The following is a 14,609-nucleotide window of genomic DNA, read 5'->3' on the forward strand; positions in this document are numbered from 1 at the left end:
ATTGGGAAGTCTGTGATTGGAAAGCCACAGAAAGTCTGGGTGGGGTTAGATGGGGAGGACTTGCAAAGGCCTCAAATTCCACAAGAGATTTTCAGCTTTTGTGAGCAGAGATTGGTGGCAAAATTACCAAATAAAAAATGTCAAATTGCCTCTAGAAAAATATATACTTTTCTAAATCAAGTTTGGTTTCTGTAGGCACTACTACACTCAAAGGTCAAGATAACAAATAAAAATAAATGAAAAAAATAAGCTTTAGAATGGTATTGTGCTGCTTGAAATTTGTGATATATTCTTCTCTGTAAAGAACATACTTGAAAACTAAAGACATCTTAACTTTTCATTCCTGGTAAAATATTTTTATAAATAAATAAAAAAGGAAAAATGTAGTCCGAAGTGCTTTTCTTTAGCTGCACTGACAATGTACACAATAATTTTAATTCTTTCAAATCAGATCTTATATATTTATATATTGCATCACATCACAGTGCTCTCTATACTTTAAAATTGTATATGTGTAGATACAATAATGAAAAAAAGGAAGGTATATTGGAACACACAGCAACATTGCCAACATTTCTTCCTTTCTTTGTCCGTAAGTACCAAACGAGCAAAATAAGGCTGTAGCAATAAGGAATTAATGAGTTGTCTCATAATACATTGCTTTAGACATAACATTCATAGGCATAAAGGTACTATTTTGATGTAGATGTGAAAATACAAGAAATATTATGCAAAGCAGAAGATGCATACATCATTTTTACAAGCATACAGTTGTACACATAGGGATATTCCTAAAAGTATAAATTGCGCAACATGAATTCCAAATTCTACAACTAAGCTTGTTTTCAGTTCAGCTATTTCGACCTGAAATTTGAAATTCACTTTGAATTCCCTGACAATTCCCAATTTAGTGAATACTAAACACTGAAAGTGTTATACTACTGGTATTTTCATAAGTGGATGCTTCTGGGTGACTCGACGGGAGTCGAGCTGTTGAATCCGTTTATGGGTCTGGCCATTGATCCAATAACTTGCATAATTGATCTTTACGGCAAGTTGATGTTGGCAACTATGCAAGCAACAATGGCCTAGGATAATGCTAGAGATTAACCTAGGAGACAGGTTTCTTAGATGAAGAATTTGTCTCACTCTATATGTTTGTTCAGGTTAAACAGTTACAGCTTGATTGCTGCTGCTGAAGAATCAGCAACTATCTCAGGAATTCTCTGGTGACTTCTGGACTCAATAGTGCTAGAGTTTGTTTACCTTTTTATCAAGCTTCAGCCATGTCGGGAATCCTTTGGTATCCGTATACTGCAGTCCAAAGTACCACACTTCTCTTAGACCCACAGTCTTAACCACCTGCAACAACAGCCCAAGACAAACAGCACATGTGTTAAATGCTCAACGCATTACAAACAGTTAAAAATGGTACCATAAAAGTTTATACAACATTTATAGACTTGGTTCCAACAACATATCAGCTTCAGCTTAGAAAAAGTTTAAATAACATCAAATACCTATTAAATTGCACAATGCAAATAGTAGATGTTCAATATGTAATGGTAAAAAAAAAAAAGATGGGCAGATCACTGCTCTGCAATCTATTGCATAAATGTTTAACACTCTAGGGCCATTTATAAAATACAGACATGTATTTTACTGGTGCAAATTGTGAGTGAAAATTATTGGTAAAATTCTATGCATAGAGAGACACGTCCATAGGTTCCTACTAGTTGGTAGTACAGCACCTGTCAGGCTATCTAGTGTAAAATTAATATTCAATTTAAATCAGTTTTTATGGCAAAATGGAGAGCAACATGTGATGTGTACTCTCTTCCTTGGGGCTGCACCATCCCAGTTGTTAATCAGACAGATGGTAGGGTGCTTTTCCTGATGGCTTTGTACTGGGGAAAACATCAGAAAACTATGCTTCATTGAAAAGCAATGCATTTAATGCTTGTCCATTAGAAGCATTGCAGTACATTGAACCGATTGCCGCACATGCACCCTGCATCACAATGTAGATTGGCTGGAAGATCTTACGTACTTCTGATCTCAAGGAGGCAGAGCAAAGCTACGGCAAGTGACTGTATCACCACTGGATTTGAGGTCACTGTTTAAAATGAAGTTTTTTTGGGGGGCGGGGAAAGGGAGCCCAATACATCTGTTTTAGAAGTCTAGCACTATAAATACATGTATTTATGTATTAAGTTATAAAGCTGTAATGTTCATTGAAATCTCTTCAATATGTCACTGATACTCGGCCTATGTCTGAATTCTGTGAATGTATTACAGGCCTTCTGTGAACTTTTTATCAGCTGATGTGCAAATCTGGGTTTGCTAGCAAATACATGCAGGATCATCAGCACTATGAAAGTTGTAAATAATCCTTCAAAGCAAAAAAAAAAAAAAGTAATATGTAGCTAACCCTATTATGAGCCAAAGCACAGCAGTGAACGGAGTCCAACCGGTATTTTACCTGAACTTTAATAGTGTTTGTCTTTTTTAGTGCAAATGACCCAAAGGACAGTGGCAGAGTGGACACTACAGGAATTGCTGGGTCATCTGAAAGTGGATCACCATGGAAGAAAGTGAGGACACATATTCAAATAGTAATTTGTCAATCATGATTGCAAATGGAAAAGTAGGTTGTACCCACTGAGATCACATAAGGCCTATGGATGCATACCATTGCAGTTTAATGATATCCTCTGCTGCTACACCTCAGTAAAACATTAACTTAGAATTATAGGTGATTAATCAAAGAAAAGAGTGCAATGTCATTTTGTTTGTTTCACAATTAATATAAAATCAATACGCTTGCATAGAAATATGTGCTTGGTTTCATTTTCTGGAAAAATTAATACATTTATTTACATAACCTAACACTACATTTCTCCATGTCAAAACTCTCCACTGTTTCACTCTGTCCTTTCCACTCTCTCTGCATCTGGCAGAGGGAGTAGTGCATGTTGTAAGGTAATCTCAAAACTGAAATACAGAAGACCAACGTACTCACTGTATTACTAGGAGAAACAAGCAATCTACATGGTACATTTTCACATTATTTATTCTACAGTGTGAGTCTAATCTACCTACATTTTCTCTCTAGGGAGTTTAATCACTAAATATCTTGTTGACTCAACACAAGGCACAATTAGACTACATGCACAAAGCTTAGGGTCTCCTTGATATATCTTTGGTGATGTTACTCTGTGAAATTGTCCCATTAAGGCAGAACTGATCACGTTGATTGTGCATAGTACACTGTGGTAGTCTAAACAATGTAGGATTGTTTCAGTACATATAAATGAAACAGAATTCCCATAAACCAAGCTTCTTAACAAAATCGAAAATAATATCTGTACCAAAACTGTCATTTAACTCTATATCAATTATAGGATAGCCAAAAGCTTGGAATTCTATGCTTGTGTTGAAGCCAAGAATCAATGTAATCAGCTTAAAAAGAAACACACCTTTGTTTACTATATCAAATAACATCTATATTATAAAAATTATGTTTATGTATCTAATATGGAGAAATTGAGTAATGTTTTCTTATTTCTTTTTATTTGCTGATAAAGTGCAAGGTGAAATAAGGACACCTGTTATTAAACCACAATGGCACCTGACTGCTCTTAAAAAAAAAAGTTAGTGAAGAATATTTTGGTAGAAAGTTAAAACATTTACTTTTGGCTCACAACATTTTTAGCAAATTAGTACTCGGCTGGTCATTGTTCCTGCTGTTTTAGTTCATTAGCCATACACAATACATAGTTATCCAATGGGCATACACAGAGTCCTAATAAAAAAAAAAAGACTTCAATAGGGAATTCTTCAAAAATCAAAGGGCATGCAAAACAGCGGACTAAAGAACTCATGCCAGGCAATAGCTAGTGTACAAATCTACATTAATCCTACAAGACCTCTCCAGGAGACAAAACCACAGTGTTAGATCTGTAAGTAACCATTTGTAAACTAGTGCTATTTAATTTGCTGGCACTTGATAAAAAAAGAAACTTAAATAACAGAAAAGGGATTGGTCAAGGAACCAGACATTTAATTAACACTATATTTAATTGATTGTTTTTGTGCTTAAAATGGCAAATCACACTTGCGATTTATCAAGTAAAATTTTATTTTACATCCTTTGCAAAAAAAATAATGGTGTGAAGGGAGCTAGCGTTGAACTAAGCGGACGTGTGCTTCTTGAGCTCCGAGGAGAGACTACGTATTTATGTTATTTATGCCTCATCCACTAAGATTGCAGAGTTTCCTACTGTTCCCCTGAGCACTACTCAGCATGGGACACAAAGCAAATATAAAGATAGGTGGCTCTTCATCGAACAGCACTCAAATATCTGATCTGCTTTGCCTAATTCCTAGGGCACTTGTAATAAAGGTGACACCTCCAAGAAGGCCTTTCCCTGAGTACTCAGACCATAGTGCCATGAAAGAGCCAGATGATCTTCCACGAAAGGACACAAACCTTACAACTGAAGATCCACTGGTTCTTACCACACATACAGTAAGCGAAAAAATTATTATTTGATCCCTTGCTGATTCTGAACATTTGCCCACTGACAAAGAAATGACCAGACTATAATTTTAATGATATGTGTATTTTAACAGTGAGAGACAGAATAACAAACACAAAAATGCATGTCAAAAAAGTTATGAATTGATTTGCATGTCAATGAGTGAAATAAGTATTTGATCCCCTATCAATCAGCAAGATTTCTGGCTCCCAGGTGTCTTTTATACAGGTAACGAACTGAGATTAGGAGCACTCTCTTAAAGGAAGGGCTCCTAAGTTCAACTCGTTCCCTGTAAAAAAAGACACCTGTCCAGAAAAGCAATCAATCAGATTTCAAACTCTTCAGAATGGCCAAGACCAAAGAGCTGTCCAAGGATGCTTCCAGCACTTTATCTCCCAAAAATGTAATACTTATAAGGAGTCTGACCTGATCAAAAAGCTGCTTGCCTGTAGTGTTGGGCTGTATAGCAAACTCCAACTCTGCGTCCATACTGGTCACACGGACATTGACCTGGAAAGAGAAGATTGTGTTATTACACAAGAGTTACTGTCAGTATGGCACAGATTCCCAAACATTTCATTGCTTCATATCACAACCATCCAAAGATAAAAAGTTTCACCTCTACAGTCACAGAAAAGGTGTAGTCGGTGTGACCTAGATATTTAAGGCAGTGTGAAAACCTGCTGAATGCAAAATGGTCTTCACATACGGAATCATCATATTTAACACCACACTGCAACATCAAACTGTACACCTGAGTGCGTTCATATTTGACGCTAAGGGATTTTACTTTGCTCTCCAGTTAATGGTAGATGACCTCACTCTACTCTTTCTACACTAATTTACTAGCATGAGTATGTAAACACTCTAAATATAAGTTTATATAACAGTTGAGTTGAGGTGACCTGAGCACTGAATTTCAACATTTATACCAAACTGAAACTTGTATAAAAGGGGCAAAGCCCTCATTCCACTTAAATGGACTTAAAGTCAGTCCCTTCTGACTTTTTGCAGTAAACACTGTTTTATTTTAGAGAAAATGTAGTGTTTACATTACAGCCTAGGAAATACCTCCAGTGGCCACTCCTCATAAGGCTACTAGAGGTTCTTTTTGGGGCAGGGCTGCACAGTGTTCTGCATGGACACGCTGAGCTTTCCCTATAGAGATGCATTGATTCCATGCATCTCTATGAGGAGATGCTGATTGGCTAGAGCTGTGTTTGGCTTGTGCTGGCCCTGCCCCTGATTTGCCTCATTGACAATCTCAGCCAATCCAATGCTTTTCTATGGAAAAGTATTGTGATTGGCTGAGATCACCACTTCTGATGATGTCAGCCAAGGAGGCAGATCAGGGACAGATCCAGCACCAGCAGACTGGAATAAAGGTAAGATTTTACTATATTTAGGGGGGCAAATGGGGACAAGATGTGGTTTTTAACACTATAGGTTCAGGAATATATGTTTGTGTTCCTGACCCTATAATGTTCCTTTAAAATGTGGAAGTCATTTTTAAGTCGCCACAAATTGTTCTATGCAGTCACTCAGCAGCACCTTATAGATTGAGCCATGCAGTTTTTAAACACTTATCATTCCTTGCACTGAAATAAAAATAATATGCAAATATAATATTACCGTTGGTTAAGAAGTACAGAACTTTTAGAATACACTGGTTCTCATATGTCACCTCCTCTGAATGATTCTCTTTGAGAGGATTAGATTGCAAGAGTGCAGCACTTGCAGCGTATATGCTTTTCGTCCCCAATGCTTCTCTATGTGGATTGGACAAGAAGACGAAGAAGCAATGCCTGCCATATGATGTTTCGGAAGAAGCAGATGGCTTTACCAAATGAGTCTTGGCCCAGGAAAAAAGGTAAGGTAAAACATTTTAACCTGAGTCTAAACCGTGAGTAGACACGATAGCTTTAGGAATTCATGTATGAAACTCTAACATTATAGTGTTCATTTAACCAAAAGTATGGTTAGTTAAACTGTGGTGAGCACTTCATATGTCAGTATATATGTGTATGAGTTGCCAGCGCACACCCTCAGATTGAATGGACACTATAAGCACCCAGGCCACTTCAGCTCATTTAGGCAGTGTCCCTGTCCCACTTAGTCCTGCCATGTAAAACAGCCACTAGAGGCACTTACTGGATTCTAGCAGACTCTCTTAAACGACACTGGATGTCCTCACGCTCTGCATAAGGACATTCAGCATCAGTGAAATCCCTATAGGAAAGCATTGATTGTGTGGCCAAGGGCAAGAGTTCTCTGAGAAGTTTTAGGTGACTTACTTACTAATTTATGCAAATAAAATAAATTTAGAATAGAAAAAAATTAGCTTAAGTACACCAACTGATTTCTAAACACATTTTATAATACTTTAAGGACAAAGACAATACTGTGAGTATTATTGTAATGGAGCTCTGTTATATACTCCTAGAAGAAAGGGAAGAAAATAGGGACAGAAGGATTTGAGTCCAACAAAGAAACTACCCCTCCTCATAGAGACACTTGTGAAGTATGAGTTCTACAGTAAAATTAGCTATATTGGAAAACATGGATGCATCATTTTGCAAGATCAGCGCATCTGTCACTGGGGTTGAAGAATACCTATTTCAGCTCATAAATATTCTACAAACCTCACACCAACTAGTATGATGCCAAGATCATACTTTATTTCACTATACAGTAATATTTTGCCAGCTACTCACTATCGAGAAATATCAGACTCGAGTGAAATAGAAGTTGTTGCAAACATGATCTTGGCTAAACATAATAGAATTTGTAGTCTATGCCGGCTGTAGTGCCTACCCTATCAGCAAATAAATCGTTTTTACTATTAGTCCTTACTGTCAGGAGCAAAGGAGCTTAGTATTTTTCTTTTCTTTAACAATATTTAATATCGGGGTTAGGAAGCAAATAATGGAAACACTTTTCTAAATTTTTGTTGGAATTATTATAGTCTTAATAACACTAAAGCTGCTTATGAAAGTTACTGGGCCACTAACCCATTAATGGCTTTTTGTGCAGATTACTTTCCAAGTGGAAAATAACTTGGGAATTTGCTGTCAACAATAGAGAATTAGGTATTTTTTCTGAGTGATTGCATGTATTAGGCTTATGAGCGGATGATGAAAGAGGAAAAATTCATGAGAATAAGTACCAAAATGGCTGAATTGGCAACAGAAAGGGTTGGCAAAGAGGAAGTATTTCAAATCCATTACTTTTGCTGACACTTTTTAAGGTACTTTAGCTGTAACAATGCAGCAAGATTTAAATGGAGTATAAAACATTTTTTATGTTTACTTTATTCGATCCAAATATAGTACAGAGAGTCCTAGAACAATATGGGTTAGCCATACAGAGTAATTAGATGGTAGAAGTCAAAAAGTCACACTATAGAAACCAATGCTATGTTCTTGAGCTTTGCCCAATGATTGGTTTTCACATATCGACCAGGTGGATCATATGTATAAAAATTAATCTAGGGCAAATAGGAAATGTGGAGCTGGAACACTCATTGTGAATGCTCCACATGTAGCACTTTGCCCCATATGCAAGTATGCCCACTAAGGTAAAACAAAGAAATTAACTTTACCTAGAGTTAGTATTGTGCAGCGCAGCTCAAATTAGTACAAGCTGATGCCAGATTCTGTTTACCTGTAATTTATATTTTAATCTACTCTGTATCCCAGACCTTTGGGTGTCTTTCAGTTGCCAAGCACAACCATTGTGTCCCAAAGCCATATTTTCCACATACCATATTTTAATCCCAAAACCTATTCCCTCATCCACAGCATTAATCGATTTTACATCAATAACAGTTTTTCACAATCATGCCTCTACCACAGCTATACTGGCCCTAGTCATATTCTCTATTTTTACTGCTATTCATATTCTCTATTTTTACTGCACCCTAAAAAAGCAAAAACAATTCACCAATATGCCGTTGACCTAGCATGTATTCTTGTGGCACTGGTTTTCCTATTAACTCCAGATTTAGCATATGTTAATTCTTCCTATGTAGTTTATGGTGTTATTTGGTGGGGACTGTGGGTGTGAGTGTAATTTTGAGACTGACACTTGACTTGTTTGAGTGTTCACAAACATATGGAGTCACATATTCTTTTCTGTTTTGTTCTTCAAATAAACTAAAATATATTATGTACCAACACAAACTATGGGTTATTTTGAAAATCGATTTTGGCCAAATTAACCTCAGCTCCAAGTAAAGCCTATAATAACTGCCTGCTGCACACACTACTAGAAGTTGATGTTAGTGATGTTTGCTTACATCTCATCCTTTCGGCATCCTTAGTTTAACATTCATGATGTAATTAAAAAATGTCTGCTTCTATATTGAAACAAAACGGTCATATTTCAAGTAGTAATTCAAGATAAATCCACCTTAGTGAAATGAAATTAACAATGCTTTGGGAATAATGTTTAACAAGAAGAAAAAAACAACTGAAATTGGTACGGACTTAAAACACTGAATTGCTTATATAAGTGCTGCATCTCCAAGAGGAAAGTATAGCCTTCCTATCTTGGTACAATCCATGCATCCTGTTTATTTTGTTGACACTTATTATACACTGGCCTGACGTATATAGAACACTCTGTCCTAATTGTTGACTACAAAGAACGTGTCTGACAATCCACAAGAAACATATGAATATACATTTCAGCACAAATACCTTACCCGTTGCAATGTATCAATGGGGAATTATGCCTGGGTCTTGAAAAGAATACTCACATGAAGACATTTTTATTGGTATGACATTAAACATTAGCATTCTAATTAGTTTAATATTGGGTTATGAGGGATAGGGGGGGGGGCAGGACTGCAGGTACTGTAACAACTTCAATAAGATTAATTAATTTGCCTACAGTGTAATTACAGAACATCATTATAAGAGGTATAGACTGGGTATTTCATGCAAATAACAAGGAGGGTCATGGCAAAAAATGAGAAAGTCATGGCAAAGTTTTATTTGCATATTATAATCTGAATAAAAACAATGAACTGAAGTTATTGATACTGTGGCTCGTATTTTAAATCTCTGGCTAGTTACAATGTAATAAACTTTTATGAACTAGGTTCCCTGTGTGTGTGTGTTAGCATGATACAGCTGCACAAAAAAAAGAAATGTTAGCAATGTAACAAAGTATAGCACTTATAAAGACCACAGCAGCCCAGATTTCAGTACGATAGAGATCAGGGCGAGGTATAGTTAAAGTTAGGTAGAGTTTCATTGTTATATTGTGTAACTGCAGAACCACATGATAAGAAAAATCAAAGGAAACATTCAAATCTATTTTAAGAGGCATATGAATGCAAGAAATAACTACGGTAATCAGTTAGGAACTCACACTCAATGAACCTCAAATGGAATGACGGTTTGAATATTTTGTATTATTTCCAGGTGGCTATATGTCATACTAAACAGGACCAGACGGTGGTATGGAACCTATAACCTGCAACACATTTATCTCTTACAATTGAATAGTCATCTATTTATAGAGTTAAAGGGACACTATAGTCACCAGAACAACTACAACTTAATATAGTGGTTCTGGTGCCTATAACCTGTCCCTGCAAGCTTTTTAATGTAAACACTGCCTTTTTAGAGAAAAGCTTTATATCTGAACTCTGTGCCTGAAGCCACTTATTCAAAGTACCACATAATAAGGATTTGGTTTCCAGGAATTGAGTGGGGTCACTCCTCTCTCTTTATGTGATGAAAACACTCTAAATTAACTGTCATGCAAACTAATAACATGCAGTGAACTGGGTTTCACCACTCCACCAAGCTCAGTTTTAATTTTGATGCTTTGACATTACACTCACAGGACAATATGTTGAAGTCTGAGAATTGTAAAAAACCTCTAAAAACCCTCAAAATATTACAGAGGCAGTATAAGCGCCATAACCAGTACACCCTGCTGTAGTGGTTATGGTGCTAGCAGGCTATGGGCACTGTCCCTTACTTCTTGGATCAAATCACGGATGCACCCAGCTTATCTCTGCCATTCAATTATTTGTGATAGATGTTTGATAATGGCCGGGTCAGGCTGAAAGGTTACCTGTATACTTGGAACTACAATAATGGATCACTGACTATTGTGCTCAATCTTTTTTACTTTATTTTAAATACCTACTGGTTGTAGGTGGAGCCATAATTCGTGCAGTCGTGTGTGGATGAGAGGTTCCTATACCTCCCAAATGTCCGTATTATAGGAGGGGCAGTCCCTATTTTTCACCCAAATCCCTATGTTCCTATTTTCGATGCTAGTGTCCATCTTCTCTAGGAGGTCCATAGTGTTGGTGTGTTTGAATTTATAACAGAGTTCCGTAGTACAGAGCTCCATAATACTCACAGTTATGTGTCAATAAACTACAATAAATGTGTTTCAAAATCAGTCTCTGTAAATAAGATTATTCTCATTATTCTTTTTCTAAATTCTATTTTAGTTCAGTGGTTCCCAACATTTTTTTCACTTGAGTATCCCTTGGCAGCACATTTCCATAAATTGTACCCTTCATATTAGCAAAATGCTTGTAATTAATATAGTTGCTATTATGTCAAATGTATATATGTTTTTCTCTGCCACATCTTCCTTTTCTATCTGCCCTAGACACCCCGGCTTCTCCTCTGTCCAAGGCTCTTCCTTCTTCTCCTCTGCCCCATGTAAGCTGGGATGAAGTGTCTGGCTCTTTATTGAATTTTTCATTTTTCTGCATACCCCCAAGAGAACTAAATTGTAGTATGCGTACCACAAGATGGGAACCATTGTTTTGGTTTCATAAATTATTAGCAAGTCACCTAAAATTTGTTAGAAAAGACCTGACCCACCTCCCACTTGCGCCCCTAAAATTAAAGTGCACCTCTTTGTCTGTTTAAAATCTTGGCAGGCATGGGTTCCTCTCTGCTATTTTATAATTCAAATATGGACAGAATTGATTTTGCTAATGTGGAAATGAAAGTTCTGCTTCAGCAATAGGATAGGTGTGGACTGAACCGTGGATGCCTCAGTGACATTTGCCAGCTAAACTTTCTTTTATTTTGGATTAGCTGTACATTTTAGAAAATAGGCTATTATACTTAGGAGCATAGGTGTGTGCAGCACATTTCAGTAGGGTGTGCACCTTAAGCTGAATATTTATTAAAGAAATATTTCAAACACCATAACAACTACCAGCTGCTGTAGCGGAATTGGTGCCAAGACTTCCCTGGTGTCCTCCAGTGTAATTTGTCATACTGTTTTAGAACAATTTAACTAGATCCCATCCTACACCTGCTGCCGCTGCCTTTGATTGTCCTTAGCTAAAGTAGCTTTATGCGGTGTCTTCTGCAGGAGAAGTCCAGGTGTAATGTGTGTGGGGAACCATGGAAATTGTCAATTTGCTAAAACAGTGAGTTGTGCTTGTGAAGGCTTTATGTATGTGGGAAATTACTGTGGTTGTGTATGAGTATGGTGACTACAAGTGTGGTAGCTGTGTGATGCATATGTTCTGACTGTGTGTGAGGTGGTTTTATGTATGATGTATGTGGCTAGCTGTAAGTGATTTGTGTTGCACACACAGTGACCAATACACACTCATAGGCACACACAGTGACCCATGCACAGTTACACCTACACACTCACTAACACACACACACAGAGTGACCATGACACACTCACTGACACAGAGAGTTACCCCAACACACTCAGTAACACACACAGCGACCCATACACACTCACTAACACACAGTGACTCATACACACTTACTAACGAACACAGTTACAAAGTGACCCAGACCCATACAAACATATTGACATGCACGCACTAACTCAAAGTGTCAATGGCGATGCCTGTCCTCCATGTCTCAGATTGTTGGCCACCAGGATTTGACGTTATTATATAACCCGGCGGCCTTTAACATTGTAAGTTATCGCAAGGGTGAATTGCTATTGTCACTCCTCACACCTCCCCAACACTCTTCCAAGGTGGGCAGGATAAAAAAAATTGCATGCAGCGGTGGTTCAAATAGAAGTTCCCTCACAAGAGAGAGGGATCACAGGCACCTGTCAGGAAGATATTCTATTGTAGCAGGCACATTAGGGTGCACACACCTATGTTTAGGAGGCAAACTAACTTTGGCTAAAGCTAAGAAAGAGGTATATTATGTAAACAATTAAGAAATAGTACATGATAACATTTTTATGATCTATATATAACTAGAACCACTCAACTTATTGTTAATCTGTAATGCAGGGATAAAATCGACTGAAAGGCAAGATACACTGGTGAGAAACTGATGCTGAGACCACTACAAATAGTCCAATATGATTAAAAAATATTTTCTATTTCTGTCCTGTTCCAGATGGATCAGAAATTATTATTATTATTTTTTTTAATGTGAAGGTACAATGAAAGGAGGAGGCACTAAACTGAAAAAAATCTAATTCTTACATGTGTGAAGAATGTATACAACATGACAACTGCCAATTTCAACTTATTAAATTAGAATTTTCTTTTTTAAGCTGGTATTATATGAATTCTGCCCCCTTCCAATATAAATAACAATATGAAGATATAAGGAATGTCCTGTAAGACTGTTCTGTATCCTTACAAAAAAGAACACCCTGTTACAGTAAAGGTCCACTGTTAGAGCTAAAGGCAAGTGGGATTAAAGAGCAGATGGGATTAAAAACACCTACGCACTAAGCAATCTTTTAAAACCTGGTGAAATGAAGCCTTCAACAGGCTGGCAGATAAAAGTGATTAACTGCAGGAACAATGCAAAGACAGAACCTCCATAAACAAGAGAAACCACTCCACATGTTCCAATAAAATAATTGTTTTTGCTGTCATCTTACTATTGTGTCCAACAGAAAGCTGTATTCTCCAAAATACAAGAGAGAATAATACCAGTTTTATGTGTATAGTGTATCTGTAGGACAGGCAAACAAAAATAGCCCAACATACAGCTGCAGTCTCGTACGATAGGGCTCTGCAAACCAATGTCTAGAAATAACAAAAAATAGAGGTGACAAAGGCACATACTGTCACAACTGTCTCTGTAACATTGCTGTCTGAATGTTCATCACATTTGGAACAGTATTATGTAGGTAACACGTGCATACATACCTTTTTTAAATCGTTTCACAGTGCTGTGAGTTCCATTAGTTATGTTTGCCTATAAAATCAATCAGAATAGGGGGAAATATCCTATCCCAATATATGACACAGTGGATGGATTGACTAATTGTTTCTGCCAAAGGAAGCTAGGCATTTGCTTGTGCATTGCTATTTTTCATCCCCTTTCCTGATGTATTGAAAGATGGACTACATTAATGGTGGCAGATGAAAATAGCAGTTGCAGCGCAGAAAGGTAACTCCCACTAATCTCTGTCAGGCAAGGATATATTTGTCCCAGTGCTGCACAAAGATTATGGGCAGTATAGGATTTGAAAACATACTTGTGTGATTATGTGTAGATAGAGAGGGCGATGATTCATACTGTTTAAGTGTGTGCCATCAAGGAGTTCTTTAGAAATCGTAAACCAAGAAATTGTATGCTGAGCAGTTTCTGGATGGAGTGTATGTGTTCAACCACACATACACTGATACATATGATTCACAAACACAGACACACACAGACAGATACACAAGCTACAGGGGGACTTCTATCCAGGATGTACCCACTGTTTCCATGCTGTTCCTGATTCACCGCACCCATTAATTCTGCCCCTCTGACGTTATTCATATGTGGGGTGAGTTACTGGGGAGAGTCTCACACCATAACTCTCAGCATGATTCCTACAATCCACAGAAAGCCCTGAACATGTATGCATGAAATCACGTATATATGTAGAAGGCCCAAAGATTTGTGGAACTGGGCCTTAAAGTTGCAGTAAGAGGAAGAAATAAAGTGGTTTTGTTTCAGTTGGTTTGTGGAAGTGAGAGGTAGGTATTAATATTTTGTCTGAGAGGATTTGGTTGGTAAATATTTCAATTGTGTACTATAAATGAGTGCAAAAGTCTGCTTTGCTTCCCCCCTTCTTACACTTACATAA

General features: G+C 37.2%; 1 protein-coding gene across 1 annotated transcript in view; it reads right to left on the reverse strand.

Annotated features, from left to right (window-relative positions):
• Positions 1 to 14,609, reverse strand: part of EZR (ezrin) — a 61,497-nt gene that overhangs the window by 25,205 nt on the left and 21,683 nt on the right. The window contains exons 3-4 of the mRNA XM_063443301.1: positions 4,968 to 5,051; positions 1,267 to 1,362 (exon numbers count right to left, since the gene is read on the reverse strand). Coding sequence (XP_063299371.1) covers positions 1,267 to 1,362; positions 4,968 to 5,051 — 180 coding nt within the window. The remainder of the gene's footprint in view (positions 1 to 1,266; positions 1,363 to 4,967; positions 5,052 to 14,609) is intronic.

The sequence above is a fragment of the Pelobates fuscus genome, chromosome 2, assembly GCF_036172605.1.
Source record: "Pelobates fuscus isolate aPelFus1 chromosome 2, aPelFus1.pri, whole genome shotgun sequence".
NCBI classification, from domain to species: Eukaryota; Metazoa; Chordata; class Amphibia; order Anura; family Pelobatidae; genus Pelobates; species Pelobates fuscus.